The sequence below is a fragment of the Kwoniella newhampshirensis genome, chromosome 5 (genome assembly GCF_039105145.1).
Source record: "Kwoniella newhampshirensis strain CBS 13917 chromosome 5, whole genome shotgun sequence".
Classification (NCBI taxonomy): Eukaryota; Fungi; Basidiomycota; class Tremellomycetes; order Tremellales; family Cryptococcaceae; genus Kwoniella; species Kwoniella newhampshirensis.
The window spans coordinates 1,699,192-1,716,797 of record NC_089959.1 but is presented as its reverse complement, the minus strand read 5'-3'; the positions used below and the strand labels follow the sequence as shown (position 1 = coordinate 1,716,797).

Genomic DNA, 17,606 nt, shown 5'->3' with positions numbered 1-17,606 from the left:
TGATATCAATGCATGTACGGTGCTGAGCGTTAGAGTTGTATGATACGATGTTCCACGGTCATCAATGTCGACTCCACGTCTCTTCGAAGCTCTATCAAGACAGTCTGACGTTTCAATTATTATTTAATGCTCTAGGTCTACTAGAAGCTGACGTTGTCGGGGCTTTGGACGAGGAGATCGATGAAGAGGATGTGTGGACGGAAGATGTAATGAAAGATCTCGCCGCAGATACAGATGTACTCGACACCAGATGCGCGGAGAGAACTCCTGCTTTACTGGATGACACCGCCTTGGCGATCGGCGATGAGGCGCCTGTCGCCTTGCTGGTGGAGATGGGAGCGGCTGAGCTTTTGGCGATCGCGCTTGACACCACGGACACCTTTGCCAAGGAGCTGCTCCCAGCGGTCGGGATGACGGAAGTCGACTTGACAGTGCTTGTTGACGAGAGCCGGACAGAGGAAGAAGTCGTTGTCGAAGGTTTGATTGAGATCGAGCTTGTCAATGATGATTTCGCTGATGGTGCAGCCATTGAAGACTTCGCAGAAGAAATGACAGAGGAGGACGGCTTGATGGAAGCGCTAGACATGGATAATTTTGTGGATGAGGAATTGGCAAAAGTTGACTTCGCAGTGGATGCCGTAGCCGTAGTGTAGTTGTTGTACAATACCCCTGTATCACTCAGGCCCGTCCCAGCAGAGTTGATGAGCATGCCCGGGGTGTCCATGAAATACGCGTACCGATGGACGTCGGGTTGCGCATCCAGCCATGGGAGAACGGTCTTCAGGAAAGAGTGCAAGTCGTCCTGAGTGTATGTCCCATCACTGTTATCGAGTCCGAACTCGGTGATCCATATAGGTCTGCCACCAGCAACCTTTCGGGCCGCTTCGACATGGGACATGAGATAATTCGCTCCAGCCCATTTGTTCGAATACCAGTGTAAGACGATGAAGTCGATCGTGCATCCCGTGCAATTACCGATGAAGTTCTCGAGATAGGTGAGTCCACCAGGACTGCCTTGATTGGTCACCGCTGGTGAGCCGAGAAGCGCTTTGCCTGCGAAAGGTTGCATGTATTGTTTGTACGTCTGCACCGAGGTGTTGACGCTCATACAGGCTGACTCCCAGTTGGGAGTACAGAAATCGGGCTCATTGAAAGCTAGCAACGCGGTTGCACCGTTGTCGATACCCTTCTGAGCGTTCGTCTTCCAGTTGGCGAGGAGATCCGCGGCGTTGCTCCACAACATGGGAACGAACTCCAGTGCTGAGTTGAAACCGGATCCCGTCTGTGCTTCCGCCCAGTTATACGCCCATGATACCAATGAGTTCTGACCGGAGAGCGAGAACGGTGCAGTGAGATTGGCTTGGTTGAATGATAGACCCCTTTTGCCATTGTTCTTCACCGGGCTTGCGCGTCTATCAATAGCTGTAGCAGACAGCGGTCAGTGAGCACCGAAACTTCCTAAAGATTTCAGTGACTCACCATGCCCCGATACGGCTTGAAGAGCGAGAGCTGAAGCCACCACGAATTCGAGCTTCATTTTGTTTCTTCGCGTGATGAATCAACGAGGTTGTGCACATGCAGTGTCGTATCAGACTACCAAGAACTCGAGACAACTGTCAAGCATCCAATCAATATATAGCTTGCATCTTCATCTGCCTTTATTTGTTTCTGAAAGAAGCGAGACTCTCATCTGTCTAAATATAGGGGACCGAAATTTAAAGTTACCGCAACTTTTGTCCGGATTCGGCTCCCTCTGCTTGTTTACTGGTCGATCAGATCATCATGTCAGGGGGATTCCGACGCCATCCCGTCACGTCTCGTGCGTCCATCGACTGGGACATGCAGTCAATCTGCTGGTTCCGGGGAGGGAGGGAGCGAGTGAGCGAGCAACCAAAGGTACGCATCAGAGCATCATCACATGTTATTACAACACATGGTCGGATCAACAGTCACCGCTGCGCTACCGCGGGTGGAAGATTGACTGGTATAGAAACCACAAGGAGGCCCGGCAAATGATCCCATTGCACACTCGCGTGTGATAACCACTACAAGAACATCAGCTGCGTCCGAATGGATCAGAGGGACAACGCACGTGTATTGACAAACCGCAGCCGTCGGCACTCCTTTCCTCTGCGTGCAGGTCATACTCTCCTTCGAGTTCAAGATCTTTGCCTCCTCCTCCACCGCACACGACGGGAGTGACTGCTCGTGTCCGCACGCCAGCCCAATTGAACCCGCCGGCATCGCCAAATCGGGACTGAGCGATACCCATGGTCCAGGTCTGCTGTGACAGATAGAAGACTACCCTCATCTTGCCCTTGGGAAACAAGTCGTCTGCCGATACCATGCAAGGAGGAGGCGATGTGGAGACGCGGATCCGGAACGGGATTGATAGGGGTTTCGATGGTTTTGGTGGAAGGAGCGTGAGATGAGCGGTGAGGATGGGAGGCGTGACAGCATCGAAGGTGGTAACAGATGACGCCGAATTGCTTAGACCAGTATCGGGCAGTGCGACGGGAGGTAGCATGACAGGGATCTCGAGGGACAGCCTGCGAGACTTAGCTTACTTGATCGCGAAAAGTCGGGGTCAACTCACTTGATATCCCGTTTGATCAATCCTTTCCTCTTGATCTCGACCGTCATTTTCCACTTCACAGAGCTGTGGTCCGCTCTCATCTCATCCATTGTTGGCACAGTGGGCATGATTCCTTTCGTTCGTGGGCCATCACACCCACAAGTTCTTTCAATCGGGATATTCAAGCTCGCTTGTAGTAACATCTCCCCGTTTTCCGCCTTCTCCTTGATCTGAGACAGCTCCAAGGTGGTGGACGTCGAAGCGAACACATGTTCCTCGCGTGAAGTGATAGCCATAGCTCCCCCGCCGCCCAATCCTGCATTGGCAATTTGTCCCGCCTACATAAATTGTAAGCTGGATACAATGGAACACTTCGACTCATGTACCTGGTATCGCGATTTCCCCATCAACGCAGCTGAGCTCGCCCCTTCCAGGACACAAGTCGCGTCACCGGACCAGGAGGCGAAGGCAGATGATGATCCGGAGACGATGATCGGTATGTTGTCTCCTGGCTGATAAGACCTAGCAGGTACACGCAAGGTCACCCCATGTTTTGTGGTATGCAACTCATGCATTGAGTACTGCGGTGGGAGCTCTTTCTCGTCCGACATGGTGTCGTGAGTCGAGAGATGTATGGTGCGAAGATTGAGGGTGAATGACAAGCATGATTGAAATGCGATGATGAGATTGAAACATGTGAACAGCCTCTATAATTGAACGTCATCTCCTTCACTTGCGCATCCAAAATCAGATGTTCAAGTTCAGGTCTTAAGCGGGTAAAGCTCCATCGTTTTCACGGCTTACTTCGCCTGCATGCATGTTCGAGGTGTTGCCTACGCCAGCCAGACTGCGATCCGTACGAACATGCATACACCTTGTCACCCTGCGACGTTCTCCACCGTGGTGGAACCGTCGGACGCAACGACACCCTCTGCTCTTTGGGTGTCCGCATCTCTGACATCGCCAAAGATCCCAATGAGAGCCTCAATGGTAGTGTTCCCTCCTGACAGGATGATCACAATGTCCCAACATTCTGTGCCTTCAGCTTGTTGCCGCTCATACACCCATCTTCGGAACTTTTGATTGTACAGGACAACCGCGAGTGGTACCGCAGCGCTCGGTTCTATGAACACCTTCATCCTCTCCATCACCAGCCGTGTTGCTTCTTTGATCTCTTCCTCCGGCACGCTATACACCCCTTCGAGATACTTCGGTTTGGTAGAAGAACCGGACGTGAAAACATCCCACGGAATAGCTCCGACCGGTGTGCGGAGTCCGTCGGCTATTGTGAGCGTCTTCACGGTCTCAATCCTGGTGGGAGGAACTGCATTCAGACCACGTTCTCCGTCATTCCCGCCTTGATAAGATGGCTCGCAACCGATGACAGCGGTCCCCGGTTTGTCGGAGAAGAAGACAGCAGTCCCAGACAACAGTCCACCTCCTCCGAGCGGTGCAAGAACGACCTTCAGCGTCGACTCGACGCCTCCTTCCGCTTGTTGGCTGTTGTATTGTTCGTATAGCTCGAGCGAGGCTGTGCCTTGACCAAGGATGATGTCAGGATGGTCGTAGGGAGGGACGAGGACGGCTCCGGTCTCAGCGATGACTTGCGCGACAACTTCTTCTCTTTCCTGACTAGTCGACCCGCTGAACCGAATGAGTTCGGTGTATGCTCGAGTCCCAGCGATCTTTGAAGGAGTGGATATCTCTGGCATGACGATGTGGGCCGGTATATCAAAGGTGGAAGCGGCCAGAGCTAATGCCTGAGCATGATTGCCTTCGCTTGGTCAGCAAGATGGCACTCATCAACCTTTTGTGATGGTAAGCTCACCTGAAGAGTGTGTCACGAGTCCTCTTCTGCGCAACTCATCCAGACCCATAACCTCGATCAGATGCGTGACAGCATGGAATGCACCTCTTGCCTTGAAGGCGCCTATGCGTTGGTAGTTCTCGCATTTGAAGAAGATGTTGAACTTGGATCAGGACCTGAGCCGGCGTTACTCGAAGCGATACGGTCTATGGTTTTGTTTGTGAGCAGTGGTGTCCGGTGAACATATCTCCGGAATTTCCCATAGGCATGGTGGATGGAGGCAGTCTCAAGAGGTAGAGTGGAAGCGATGTCGGCCATGAGGCAACGAATGGAGGTGTGAAGAAGAGACTGACATTGAACAGAGGGAAAGGAAAGGAATGTTGACTTGGGTTGATGGCGTTTGACACCATATTGCACCCATGTGATGACGTGGAAATCGTCCAGTCTGTCCACAGACTACGTGCATTCTTTCTATGCTATGCTATGAACCACCTTGATACGGATGCTTCTCCCTCCAGTGATCTGCAATCTCCTCTCGAGTAGCGAACCAGACGTCCTCATGCTTCTTGACGTGCTCGAAAAACTTTCTCAATCCAGCGATCCTGCCCGGCCGGCCCACCAGTCGCGCGTGAAGACCCACAGACATCATCTTGGGTGATCCCTCACAGCCTTCCTTGTACAGCTCATCGAATGCACCGATGAGGTATGAGGCAAAGTTGTCCGGGGAGAGGAAAGAGTTGTGATTGCCGTCCTTGTAGTCATTCGTGTCGAGGCTGTCGGGGACAGGAGGGATGTGACATGAATTGGGCGAGAGCATGGCATCACAGGGTGGCGATAGGTGGAGATAGCACAAGGAGGAGACAGAGGAGACATTGACCAATGTTAGCGCTACAAACGGTCGAAACAGCAGACTTTCCAGACTATAGCAAACTCACGCATAAGGTATAACCAACAGGCCCTTGACATCCACTCCCCCAGGCGTAGGCACATAGTGAGGCAGATCGTCGCTGTAATCGTCGCTGTAGTACTTCAGAGGCAAGCCCTCCTCCGCAAAGGTCTTGACCACCAATGCTCTGGATCTCACTCCCGCCCTGCTTTGGACCATACCATAGTACCAGCCGACCGGTGGTTTGCCGCCGATATCCTTGATGGCTGGGGAAGACCTACTTCAGCCCAAATTCGTCAAGTACGCGATGCAACCCTCACCTTTGATTGTTTTTCGGACATTCTCCACTTCCTCCTCTTCTGTCCATTCACTTCGATCGATCCACCTCCAGCCGTGACTACAAGACTTCAGCCTTTGCCTTTCCTGCAGGATAGAGCTTGACTCACCTCGCAATCTCGTGTCCATCTTTCACCAGCCATTCACCGACTTGAGGGTTCTGCAACAGAGCCATTCCAATCATATAGCTCGTACATTTCACGCCGTACTCCTTGAGCAGACGAAGGATCCGCCAGACACCCGCTTTTGAGCCGTACTGAAGCAGGTGTATGTGTCAATGTGTCATTCAGGAGGGATATGACGGCGAACCTACCTCATACAGCGATTCAATGTTGACGTTCCGGGTCCCTTCAAGTGCTTGACACCCAGGTCCCAGCTCGCTTGCCAATCTTTCCGAGCGAGGATCCCCATTCACAATTGTTGATTCCGATCCTTCCTCTACGAGGAATCAGCGTATGCCCAAGGCAGAGTGACAGATGACTTGCCGTAGTTCAGCACGACCTGGATAGCTATCTTCGCGCCGTTAGGCCATGCAGCACTAAGCAATCAGTAAAGCGTTAGGCGGTCAGACTCGCACCTGTCTGCAGCTTACTTGGGTGGGATTGGTCCATAGCCTACCAGATCTCGAGGTCCATACGTGTCTGTGTTCATCTCGAAGTGATGTTCCAGGTGGATTGGTCGATTTCAGAAGACAGACTCATTTCAGCTTGTTATCGCTGCTTCGGTCGTTTGACATCCGCATCGCCCGGACATGCTCATCATCATTTGTCGGAGATGAAGCGATCCCGAAGGACATATTCGGGAGGAAGCGATTCGGGATCATCGGGTCGGTTACACCCGTCTGAACGCACTTCATCATCTTCGACTGGCGTTGAGGCCTCCTCCCACCACGAGTAGTTGACAGAGGAGGAGCGCTGTCCTTGTCAGACGAGTTCTTCATGCGGTGATACATTCCTCAATTGTCCGCAGCCGCAGTGGGAAAGTCATCTTTAGCTAAAAGAACATGTACGACCTCATCATCCACAACGGACAAATCGTCTCTACCTCACACGTCTCGAGCCCCGACACCTGGATAGGTATCCAAGACGAAAAGATCGTCTGCATCCAAGCCGGTCCACTTCCGCATGATGCCAGCAAGCGGTACATCGATGCGAAAGGAGCGTACATCACGCCAGGAGGGATCGACACCCATGTACATCTCCAACAGTTGCAAGTCGCACCAGGGGACGATACAGGAGACACGTTCGAGTCTGGGACGAGATCTGCCATCGCTGGAGGAACCACCACCATCATTGCATTCGCGAATCAACAACGGCATGACAAGAGCCTGTATCCTTTAGTCGAAGAATATCATAGGAGGGCATCCAAGGATGGAACATGGTGTGATTATGGATTCCATGTCATCCTGACAAATCCGACCAAGGCCATCCTGGACGAGGAGATACCGGTGTTATTCGAGAAGGAGGGAATCAGCAGTATCAAAGTGAGTTGGCTTAGGGAGCACTAGGAGAGAATTGCAGTTACTGATTGCAGGATACGATAAATTGCAGGTTTACATGACGTACGAGGCTAGACGAGTGGGAGATCGTGATATGTTGGAGATCATGCTGAGGACTAGGAAGTTGGGCATGACCCTCATGATCCACGCGGAGAATGATGATATGGTCCAACTGTGCGTTTAGCCAATCTGGATCACGGACGGGCTGATAATCTTTTCCGACAGAGTCATTGACCACCTTCGAGACAACGACTTGACCGAGCCACATCATCATGCCATCGCCAGGACACCACTGGCAGAGGCGGAAGCCACCAATCGAGCGATATGTCTGAGCAATCTCGTCTCCTCTCCGATTCTCATCGTCCACGTCTCCTCATCGGCCGCCATGTCTCGTATCCGAACAGCGCAGAACGATCTTCAGCCCATCTTCGCCGAGACTTGTCCGCAATATCTCCTCATGCTAGCAGATGCTATGCGATCGTCAGGCCATGGAGGATGCGGTTGCTCCCACAGTGCAGAAGAGAAGGCGGAGGACGACGGGTTTGAAGGAGCCAAGTTGATTTGCTCGCCCCCGTTGAGGGAGAGTAAAGATGACCTCGATGCCGTGTGGAAGGGAATGATAAACGGGACAGTTACCACTTTCTCTAGTGATCACTGTCCGAGTGCCTTCGATCATCCAAAGGGTAAAAAGAAGGGGTTGGAGAGTGGAAAAGCGGACTTCACAAAGGTGCCCAACGGACTGCCAGGCGTGGAGACGAGACTGCCGCTGTTGATGACGTATGGAGTCGAGAAAGAGCGCAGTGAGTACTACCAATCCTCCTTTGTATTTGCTTCGTACTGACCTCTTACAGTCACTGTTCAGCGATTCGTTGAAGTCACATCTACCCAGCCAGCTCATCTGTATGGTCTACAACATCGTAAAGGCTCTATCGCTCCAGGAATGGATGCGGATATAGTCATATGGTTTCCCAATGGCACGATCCAAGAGGAAATTAGCAACGATAAGCTGCATCACTCCATCGACTACACGCCGTTCGAGGGCTTCCAGGCGACCAACTGGCCAAGGTGAGTTGACACCGTCGTGCTTAGCGCTGACTGTAGACTTACCATACTGCGCGGGCAAGTCATGTGGGATAAAGACAACGGCGGTTTGGTGGGTAAGGCTGGAGCAGGGTCATACGTCAAGCGAATCAAGGGTACCATGGGTCATGAGAGGCGAAGCGAGACACATTTGGAAAGAATTTCACGCATGGCCAAATGATAGATGCATAGATGGACATGTCGTATGTTGTTGAATGTACACTGACAGCTGCCGGCTGTCTGGAATCACAGTCCGAGATCATTCAACCACCATGCGGGATCTTCAGCCGCACCTACCCCGTCACCCGTGATCTCCTCAAACATCCTTCGCCATGCTGCCCCTTCGTCCTGTCCCCAGATGGCCTGAGTGTCAAACAATGCCTTCTCCTGCGGAGCCAAATACAACTGCGCTTGTCCAGCGGAGCTCGTTTGCCCTATCCTCTGTCGATATGCCACAGCGGCTTTCACAAGCGCCTCAAAGGCGTCTCGATATCTCTTGGCACTGGCCCACCGTTCGGCGATGAGGAACAGCACCGTCGAGCAGGCCCCAATATCGTGTAGCAGAGTGAAGGAATCGATGGCTGATTCGTTCAGCCACAGGCAGTATATCAGGGTGACACCTGCAACGAGAACGTCGTGCAGATCGAGCAGGAAGAAGCCAGCGGACTCCGTCTGATGTATCGTTTTGTATGCTTGACAGATGGAACCAGCAGCAGTAGCGCATGTGCTGATGTGAGCAGAAGATCTTGTAGGCACAGCCAAGAATGGCTGGATCAAGAGATGTAACGCCTTATGATATTCGAGCAGTAGCGCCTGTTCGGGCTCGGAATGACGTGACGAGTTGGGCTGGGCAGGATGTATAGCGCTTCGCCAATGATCCAGAGCTGCACGAGTGTTGTTGAGATGTTCAAGAGACGGTGGATTGAATTCGGTGATTCGACTGTTGTGCGTCTGTATGCACGCAATCAGGGGCTGAAGACGGGCCAAGTGGACATGTGTGTGGATCTCAGAGGTCTGATACGGAGAACGTTGTATGGCCTGAAGAATCTCGCTTGGAGTTCGAGCATTTTCGTCGATATTAGCAGGAAGCTATTTGTCAGCTCTGCTGCCTCCTCGCGACTCACCTCCACGTCTATGTCCCAATCGTGTATGGAAAATGGTCGTCCAAGCGACACGGCCACTTTCCTCTCCAAGATCAGAGCTGACCAAAACAATCTCTTCCGCCGTTGATCGATGTATCGCTTCGAATCTGGTAACCCCTTCAGACGCTTGTGTAGACCCAACTCGACGCATAATCGTATCGCCATGCCAGTGAGATGCCACACGCCCGGGCCGGATGGCGAATGCAACGAGTAAAATGCGAGTAGGAGCATTACCTCGATGTTCTCGGTGGTACGCAGCTCAAAAGCTTGCTCGAGGTGTCTTGTTGCGGCGATGAAATGAGCTTCTGGCAGCGTCTTGTCGAACGTGGGACCTTTCCCGGACAGCTGTAAATGCCGAGCACCGAGACCATATATCAAGTGGAGTTTGACGAGGATGACCCGTTGAGCTAGCGTGGGATTGATGGTCGGTAATGAGTGACGCTCGGTATGGTGTTTGGTGATGATCTTTCGGTCAAGGAAGGGGTAGAAACGATGGATCTTGACGAAATACCCCTCAAACAATGCCGCACCAAGCGAGTCGTCCGGCAGAGAAGCTGAAGGTGTGGTCGCTCCCGGACGATGACACGAGAAAGGTCGATCGTTTGACGAGGGCAGATTCCGTATCGGTCTCACCGAGTCCTCTGGGGAGGTAGCCGCTGGTGAGTCACGAGGCGTATCAGAGTTTGAAGGTGTGTCACCGTCCATCTTATCATATATTGCCGCTTGGACGAGGTTGGCGAGGGAGAAACCTGCCGATGATCCGACATAGTATGGCTCAGCTGCGGCACATAGCGACAAGAATCCGAGGGCGTTTCCAAGGTGACTGGGTGGGAATGGGAGTTCTGCAGACTTGGATGCTTCCGCCAGCACAGCATGATCGGCAGTCGTCTCCTCAACTTCCGATACCCCTACAGCCATCGTCACGCTGCTCGGTGCTGTTGGTGCGGGCGTGACCAGACCTGGCACCGAAACTGACCTCGACATCTGCCTTTGCACCAAAGCTTCGAGATCCCTCACTCTCTCCTCTAGACTCTCTACATACCAGCTCGGATGGTCTCCTCCTTTGTATACGCATGTTGCTTCCGCTCTTTCGCAATTGGAACAGGACGGGGCCTTGTTATCACACTGGCTGTGTCAGTCAGACCTCAACACCCGAGTGCTTACCTTTTGACGTCGCTCCTTGCATCGATTACACGCCACGCTGGATCTCGAGCGTTTCGCAGGCGGTATCTCTCGTTGCATGACCGAGTCGCAGTTGGATGTGAAGAGGACATGATGGCTGATGGATGACTTTGCACCTTCTCAAAGACAGACGGGTGATCTCGTTGCAACGAGAAAAAGTCAGAGATAAGGATTTCGGGTGTATCCGGCCCACCAAAACCCCAATTGGAGACTGTTCATCATCATCATCATCAACATGATGGACTTGTTCTTCATCGTCTGATCGTCAACCTATACCTAGACACAAACAAACGAACAGCATGTCGCTGCGGATCAAAGCCGTCCCTCTCAACCGCTCCACTACTCACCCTCGCCTGCATATCATTTCACCGACGCTGACTACTGCCAAAACTCGACACGGCAATCAAGGCACTTCCACGAAAACACCTTACATCGCTCCATGCACCAATACCTATAGCACAAGTCCGAGTGGTCAACTCGGTCGACCTCTGATGTCAGCATCGAGGAACACCCCGCGGTCCACCTCTCAGGGCCCAGACGGCCAACGATCCCTCGTCGTCGGAGCGCTTGAACGACATCCTCATTCGAGTCAGTCGTTCTCCCCGATGGGCAGGAAAGCAGATGTCGCGTACATCGTGGTGGTTGCCGATGGGGACGATAGCGGTACACGGCCCGACTTGCAGACGGTGCGAGCGTATACGGTGCCGGGTGATACAGGGGTTTGTTACGATGCTGGGCTGTGGCATGCACCGATGGCAGTCGTCGGAGAGGTATGTCTATTTCAAAAGGGGCTTCGCTGATGGCCAGACTACCGACTTCACAATTTTCCAGTTCGAGAATGGCGTAGCGGAAGAAGACTGCCAGGTAGTGGACATCGAGCAAGGCATATGCATCGAGTTCTAAACCTGAACACTATCTATCCCCTCTAATTGCTCCTTCTCCTTCTCATCCTCTATTCTCTTCCATCGTTTAAATAGCCAGACCAAAAATTGCCCCACCAATATCTGCTCGGCGGTATACAGAATCATGGGGACCTGGATCAGTGCGCGTGTCATGTCGTCTGAGGAGGTGTACATCGAGGCGATGAGTGGGATGCCCAATGCTTGGGTTTTGGCTGGAGCGCAAAAACATATCGATACAGTTTCCTCCCGGTTGATTCGACGAAATATTCGAGGAGAAACTCGATGAAGGAAGAAAGGAGGACGAGCGAGGAAGTAGGACAATATGGTGAAAGAGATACAGAGGGTGAGGTTGATGAAGATGTTGAACACAATGGTAGGTGTGTTGATTGTCTGAAGGGAATGAGACGCGAAAGCAGTGCAAAATGTGGACCTATGATTGTCAGCTTTGATCAGAAGGTTGCCAGCTCACCAGATGAGAGCGATCAGACACAATGAGCCGACCTTGGCCAGCTTGAAACGAGTCACAGTGGCCTGTACTTGCTTTGGCCATATCCATCTAATGACCTGTCCGACGAAAAGGGGGATGAAAACGCTCAAGCCCATCTGCATCATCACATGTCGATACAGGTCCCCAAGATGGTGGGTAGCCTCAGCGGGGAGCCAAGCAGCGAAGGCTGTCGAAGAAGGAAGGTATAATTTGGTGATCAACAAGGGACTGATAAAGGGACCGAGGAAGTTTCCCAGAGTGACTTCGACCATTGTAGCTGCGTCGTCCCCTTTCGCCTGTCTTGTCATAACCACGTTTGAGCTGATGGTAGTGGGTAAACATCCGGTAGCGATGAGTCCGACCAGAGTTCCGGTCTGTAATGAGGGATTGGTCGACGCTGCACATGCGATACCAAAGAAGATGGAGGAGGTAACTAGAAAGGACATGATCTGAACGATCAAGTGTAGACGGATATTCTTGGCGTGATAGAGGAGTTTGTCGAATGGAAGGGAGAGTCCGGAGACGAAGAAGATGAGGATGACAGCCCCGTAGGTGACCGTCCACTGGGAGGCGACATGACCACCGCGTTTACCAACCGATGGGAAAAGCCAAGCTAGGAGGATGACCAGACCAATAGCGAGGAGAAGCCATTGATCGACGAGAAAGCCGACGCAAAGCTTGGCGAAGCGCAAGATGGGATGGGATCTCTTTCGTGGAGTCTCGATCACCGCGTCGTCAGGTTGGACGGTGTTGGTGGACTTTTCGTCTGCCCCTGCACCATCTTCAGGCATAACGCATCAGTATGTGATGGATTGGCCGCTCATCGATCAAGAACTGTGCGAAGAATGATATGGAGGCGAGTAGAGTCAATGTTCAAGAGAGAGTTGACTGTGATGATGTTATCTTGCCCAATGAGGTATCAAGACGGGTGTAACCGATTTCCCACTGTTGCGCAATCTTCATCTCATCTCATCTCGTCTCGTCTCATTCCAGCAGGCAGGAGAGAAGGAAGGGCTGGGGATCTACCCGATGGACGAGGGTGGTTCGGACTTGACCAATGTTCGGGTTTGACGCTTAGTTCCGTCTCTTCCATCGACCTCTCTTATCTTTTCTTTGTGTTCAGGCTTGGCGCAGTCAATATGCTTCTCCTGCTGCTTAGTGCTCCGAGAGATAAGAAATTCCGATCATGCGTCGGTTCCAACCGACTCCAGCGCCATGGCAGGAGCTGCGATTTCGGGCTATATTTATAGACGGACAGATATCTTTCCAAAGACCTGTCGTGTGTTAGATCCGACGATAGTTTACAGTTCGATACCAACAAACCTTGCCGTCAACGATGTCGACGTCGCTCACTCAACGTTTCAAGAAGCTTATCGTCGTCAAAGAGACAGAGGACGAGGAAAAGAGTAAAGGCAACAAATGGACCAATGTTGATCTCGCTCCTAACCCGCCCGAGACTAGACGATGGAATGCTTGGAGCTTCTTCCTCTTCCAGGTGAGTCTCGGTGGACTCGCTCTTTGCACATGAGGTCGTGCGCTTATCTCAGTGTATATTTAGTTTTCCATCTCGTTCTCTCCCACGACATACAATGCCGGAGCCTCCCTCGTCACTGCCGGTCTGCTATGGTGGCATATCTTCCTGGCGGCGTGGGTCGGATCGTTCCTATGCTGCGTGCTGGTCCTCTTCAACGCTCGCGGACCCTCAAGATATCACATCGGTTTTCCCTCGTTCGTTCGTATCAGCGGTGGGTTGAGGGGTAGTCTGCTCTGGATCTTCATCCGAGGGTGAGTCATCTTCAGGTCGACTCGTGCTGACCTTTCATCACAGAGTTGTAGCTATTCTCTACATGGCTACACAGACACTCTACGCCGGCTACTTGATGGATGTTGCCCTTCGATGCATCTTCGGTCACAAGTGGACGGACATCCCCAATCACCTACCAGCCAGTTCAGGTACCACCAGTCGTAGACTCCTCGCTTTCTTCATCCTCTGGTTCATCCAATTCCGTGAGTGATTCCATCGTGATGCTATTGAATTCACAGCTCATGTGGAACGCGCAGCATTCATGTTCATTCATCCCTCAAAGACTAGCAAGATCTTCGCTGCCAAGTCGTTCATCGTTGTTCCTTCCCTGTTCGCGACTATGGGCTGGGCGGTACACCAAGCTGGAGGGGCTCACCTTGACAAGTTGGTGGTGGTAACCGTCACTGGTAGTCAGCTTGGTTGGGGCTTCATGAGGGCTCTGAATAGTACCATTTCCAATGGTGAGTGGGTCAAATCAAGCTTGCGCTGACATGTAGTCATCCCTCCTTTGGTCAACATCGCAGACTTGGCGAGGTATGCCAAACACCCCAAACAGACCTGGACCATCGTATGTTATTACAGCTATTGTTGTATTCTCCAGCACCAGATGCTGACTCCGCCTAGACCTACGGACTGTTCATCTCCAAACCCATCGTCATTCTCGTCGGCATGGTCATCGCCTCGTGCGGTCGAGAGATGTACGGCAAGGTGTACTGGGTGAGCGGACCCTCACGACCATTTGACGTGTGCTGATGATAAGGCAGAACCTCTGGGACTTCTTCAACGCAACCCTTGACCACAACTGGAATGCTGGTGCGCGTACACTGGTTTGTCTGGCGTCCCTCACTCAAGTCTACGCAACCTTCGTGACCAACATTAGTTCAAACTCCATCCCCGTGTAAGTTCACTGTAAATCAGCATCATGCAACGCTGACAATGCACAGCGGTTGTGATCTTGCCGGTCTTTTCCCCCGTTACTTCACAATCGTTCGTGGACAAGTTCTCTGCGCTATACTTGCAATCTGTGTTGGTAAGTCACACTACCATCTGGAATTTGGTCTCGCTGAACGTCATTTGTAGTTCCATGGAAGATCGTCGCCTCTGCCGCACAATTCTTGACCTTCTTGAACAGTTACATCTGTTTCATCTGCCCCATCTTGGCTATCGAGATGTAAGTAGATCTCCATGTTGAGCAACCTTGTCTGACCTGTCCTCAGCGTCGACTACTGGTTCGTCCGCAAGGGCAATGTCCATATGCCTTCCGTCTTCACTGCCGGTCCACAATCGATATACTGGTACAAATACGGCGTCAATCCTCGGGCCTTCGCTGCCTGGATCATCGGTGTCGTCCTCGTCGTTCATGGAGTCGCCAACGCTCTCCACCCTGGGTCACTCGATCCCGCCAGTACCAAGATCTACAACATGGGTTTCATCCTCTCAACACTTGCCGGTGGTGTCAGTTACTACGTTATCTGCCTGATCTGGCCGCCACCTATCATGCCCCTTGGTCGTGAGAACGAGGTGGTCAGATGGGAAGGCTTGGCAGAGACCGAAGGCTACTTCCCGGAAGATGAGGATATCCCTTCGTACATTGTCTTCCCGGAGAAAGAATCGGATAGGGCGGTGACAGAAGACTCGAGTGAGAAAGATCGCAAGTTTGACCAGGTCAACGATTACAGGGTGGTAGACGTATAGACGACCTGTACGAGGGTTTTTCTCCATAGTGATCCGGGTCATCGCGTTGTACCGGATGGTTTGTAGTGGCTTGTTGGCATTTCGCAATAGATAGTTCCCCTTGCACGCGCATATTATAGATGTCGGTGGTGGATGCCATGCATATCACCTCCTCTTCCGATGGTTGACTTCCAACGCTCGTGGCGGAGCGAGTCAGTGGGGCATCTGAACCCGGTCGTGCAGATGCGTCGCCGCGGGTGTCGAAGCTGAAGATGGTTTTATCTCGTTGTTGCTGGGGTGGTTGTTTCTTCATGTGTCTGACCACCTATCGTCTCCAGAGGCATCCCCAGATGCTTTGTCTGGGTGACGATGAAGGATGAGCTAGGTGGTGGTGGTGGTGATGGAGCGATTGACTGCGGTATTCGGCTATTTTGATTGATCAGCAATCGTTTCCGGCCCGGATCTACAAAAAGTGTCCAGCGTGCATCTCATCTCATCTCACATCTCGCCAGTCGTCGGCACGACTCTCAACCAAAAAGTCTTCGATACACCGTACGAATATCGTTCCATGACTCAACAAGCATGTCCAGCAGCTCTCCGCCTCTCAGCTCTGCACCGAACCAGATAGCGCTCTCTCCAATCGAAGAAAAGAAGCGCGATGTGTTCGTCGAAGATCAAGTGTCGCCCTTGACGGCGGCTGTCGCAGCGGTCGACGCGGAGGCGATAGTGGACAGCGTAGCGCCTGGAAGCGCAGGATGGCTGGATCTCTTTGGCGTGAGTTGGAGAGTGTGGTGAAGTGAGCTGATGCCCAGGCTGTTCTTGTCAATGGAATATGCTGTGAGTGATCGTTGTGATGATATACTTGCTGACTCATACAGATGGAATGACCAATTCTGTGAGTCATCTACGTCGCCGTGCGAGCTGCAGCTGATAGTATCCAGTTCGGCGTATTCCAATCATACTACCACACTCATCAACTCTCTTCTGCGACGCCCACCGACATCTCATGGATCGGTTCCATCCAGCTATGTCTATGCCCCCTCCTTGGCTGCGTATCCGGTCCGCTCTTCGACGCAGGCTATCTCAAACAATTGATCGCTTCGGGAGGACTACTCTACGTCTTCGGCCTCATGATGACTTCCCTTGGGAAGAGTTACTATCAATATGTGCTAGCGCACGGGATAGCTGTGGGTCTAGGAATGGGAATCATGTTCCCTCCCGCCGTTTCGACGGTGTCGCATCATTTCGGAAGAAGCAGATATCGGTCTCTGGCATACGGATGTGTGGCCGCGGGCTCAAGCATAGGAGGGATCATCTTCCCCATCTTGGCGAGGACACTGTTCCCGGCAATGGGCTTCGCGTGGACAGTGCGGATCTGTGAGTTCATAAGGAAGAACAGCTTGACCTGAGACGCAAAACAGTCGCTTTCATCGTTCTCCTCGCTACTATCGTGGCCTATGTCTGCCTCAGCACGGTCCATCCGCCTAGGAAGACGGTCGCAGTGTTGAGTCCTGTTGTTTGTAAGTTATCACCGATCGGCGTCGCTGATCCCCAGTCAAGGACCTAGCATATGTGTTGCATGTCGCCGGAGCGGGATGTTGTTCCATGGCAATCTACTGTCCGTTGTCATTTGCGGTGACCTACGGAACAGCAAGAGGATTCGCCACATCCCTTGCCAACTACTCTCTCGCAGTGATCAATGGTTGCTCCATTTTCGGACGAATAGCTCCTGTGATGGCCGCTCAGGTTGTTGGGCCCATCAATGTCCATGCCTCTTTCGCTGTCTCGTCCGCCATCATGTTATTCGTCTGGACCAAGGCTGAGTCAGTGACAGGTATCATGATCTATGACGCGCTGTACGGCGTATCAAGCGGTGAGTGGGAACTGCCAGAGCGTCGCTGAGATTGTAGGTGCGTACGCCTCGGCTTTCAACGTCGCCGCTGCTTCGTTCGCCCCCCATCCGAATCAAGTTGGGTGAGTCAACATTCGCCGATTCTCGCTAACGCCAGACTCTATATCGGTATGGCCTTCTTTGTCACTTCCTTCTTCTGGTTGGCCGGGACGCCCATCACTGCCGCTCTCATCAGAGGCAATGATTATCTCTACGCGTCGATGTTCTGCGGAACTGTAGTCATGCTGGGAGGAATACTCTTGTTCACGAGTAGATATCTCCGTGTCAGGAAGGTTGGGACGCCGTGGGTCTGAGAGGGAGTGAGATGAGTTGAAGGGTTAT

The 17,606-nt window shown here is 52.3% G+C and overlaps 10 protein-coding genes across 10 annotated transcripts; 4 read left to right on the top strand and 6 right to left on the bottom strand.

Annotated features, from left to right (window-relative positions):
• Positions 1-112: 112 nt before the first annotated feature.
• IAR55_003198 (uncharacterized protein) lies at positions 113-1,537 on the bottom strand (the record flags this gene model as incomplete). The annotated part of the gene is made up of 2 exons (XM_066946306.1): positions 113-1,422; positions 1,480-1,537. The coding sequence occupies 2 exons, from the start codon at positions 1,535-1,537 to the stop codon at positions 113-115; spliced, it is 1,368 nt and encodes a 455-aa protein (XP_066803807.1).
• A 412-nt stretch (positions 1,538-1,949) lies between these two features.
• Positions 1,950-3,186, bottom strand: IAR55_003197 (uncharacterized protein; the record flags this gene model as incomplete). Its single annotated transcript, XM_066946305.1, has 4 exons — positions 1,950-2,045; positions 2,093-2,549; positions 2,597-2,913; positions 2,962-3,186. The coding sequence occupies 4 exons, from the start codon at positions 3,184-3,186 to the stop codon at positions 1,950-1,952; spliced, it is 1,095 nt and encodes a 364-aa protein (XP_066803806.1).
• Positions 3,187-3,453: 267 nt separating this feature from the next.
• On the bottom strand, positions 3,454-4,700 carry IAR55_003196 (uncharacterized protein; the record flags this gene model as incomplete). The annotated part of the gene is made up of 3 exons (XM_066946304.1): positions 3,454-4,349; positions 4,404-4,505; positions 4,559-4,700. 3 exons carry the CDS (start codon positions 4,698-4,700, stop codon positions 3,454-3,456), a joined length of 1,140 nt encoding a protein of 379 aa, XP_066803805.1.
• A 163-nt stretch (positions 4,701-4,863) lies between these two features.
• Positions 4,864-6,255, bottom strand: IAR55_003195 (uncharacterized protein; the record flags this gene model as incomplete). The annotated part of the gene is made up of 7 exons (XM_066946303.1): positions 4,864-5,155; positions 5,318-5,534; positions 5,589-5,665; positions 5,715-5,860; positions 5,918-6,042; positions 6,090-6,142; positions 6,197-6,255. The coding sequence occupies 7 exons, from the start codon at positions 6,253-6,255 to the stop codon at positions 4,864-4,866; spliced, it is 969 nt and encodes a 322-aa protein (XP_066803804.1).
• A 352-nt stretch (positions 6,256-6,607) lies between these two features.
• On the top strand, positions 6,608-8,171 carry IAR55_003194 (dihydropyrimidinase; the record flags this gene model as incomplete). The annotated part of the gene is made up of 4 exons (XM_066946302.1): positions 6,608-7,087; positions 7,155-7,276; positions 7,328-7,902; positions 7,954-8,171. The coding sequence occupies 4 exons, from the start codon at positions 6,608-6,610 to the stop codon at positions 8,169-8,171; spliced, it is 1,395 nt and encodes a 464-aa protein (XP_066803803.1).
• A 257-nt stretch (positions 8,172-8,428) lies between these two features.
• IAR55_003193 (uncharacterized protein) lies at positions 8,429-10,308 on the bottom strand (the record flags this gene model as incomplete). The annotated part of the gene is made up of 2 exons (XM_066946301.1): positions 8,429-9,133; positions 9,307-10,308. The coding sequence occupies 2 exons, from the start codon at positions 10,306-10,308 to the stop codon at positions 8,429-8,431; spliced, it is 1,707 nt and encodes a 568-aa protein (XP_066803802.1).
• Positions 10,309-10,805: 497 nt separating this feature from the next.
• On the top strand, positions 10,806-11,409 carry IAR55_003192 (uncharacterized protein; the record flags this gene model as incomplete). Its single annotated transcript, XM_066946300.1, has 2 exons — positions 10,806-11,276; positions 11,338-11,409. 2 exons carry the CDS (start codon positions 10,806-10,808, stop codon positions 11,407-11,409), a joined length of 543 nt encoding a protein of 180 aa, XP_066803801.1.
• Positions 11,410-11,873: 464 nt separating this feature from the next.
• IAR55_003191 (uncharacterized protein) lies at positions 11,874-12,686 on the bottom strand (the record flags this gene model as incomplete). Its single annotated transcript, XM_066946299.1, has 1 exon — positions 11,874-12,686. One exon carries the CDS (start codon positions 12,684-12,686, stop codon positions 11,874-11,876), a length of 813 nt encoding a protein of 270 aa, XP_066803800.1.
• Positions 12,687-13,231: 545 nt separating this feature from the next.
• Positions 13,232-15,394, top strand: IAR55_003190 (uncharacterized protein; the record flags this gene model as incomplete). Its single annotated transcript, XM_066946298.1, has 10 exons — positions 13,232-13,390; positions 13,454-13,680; positions 13,724-13,902; positions 13,957-14,160; positions 14,224-14,267; positions 14,324-14,416; positions 14,464-14,597; positions 14,644-14,729; positions 14,780-14,870; positions 14,917-15,394. 10 exons carry the CDS (start codon positions 13,232-13,234, stop codon positions 15,392-15,394), a joined length of 1,695 nt encoding a protein of 564 aa, XP_066803799.1.
• Positions 15,395-15,955: 561 nt separating this feature from the next.
• Positions 15,956-17,578, top strand: IAR55_003189 (uncharacterized protein; the record flags this gene model as incomplete). The annotated part of the gene is made up of 5 exons (XM_066946297.1): positions 15,956-16,147; positions 16,315-16,750; positions 16,795-16,893; positions 16,941-17,196; positions 17,383-17,578. 5 exons carry the CDS (start codon positions 15,956-15,958, stop codon positions 17,576-17,578), a joined length of 1,179 nt encoding a protein of 392 aa, XP_066803798.1.
• Positions 17,579-17,606: the final 28 nt, after the last annotated feature.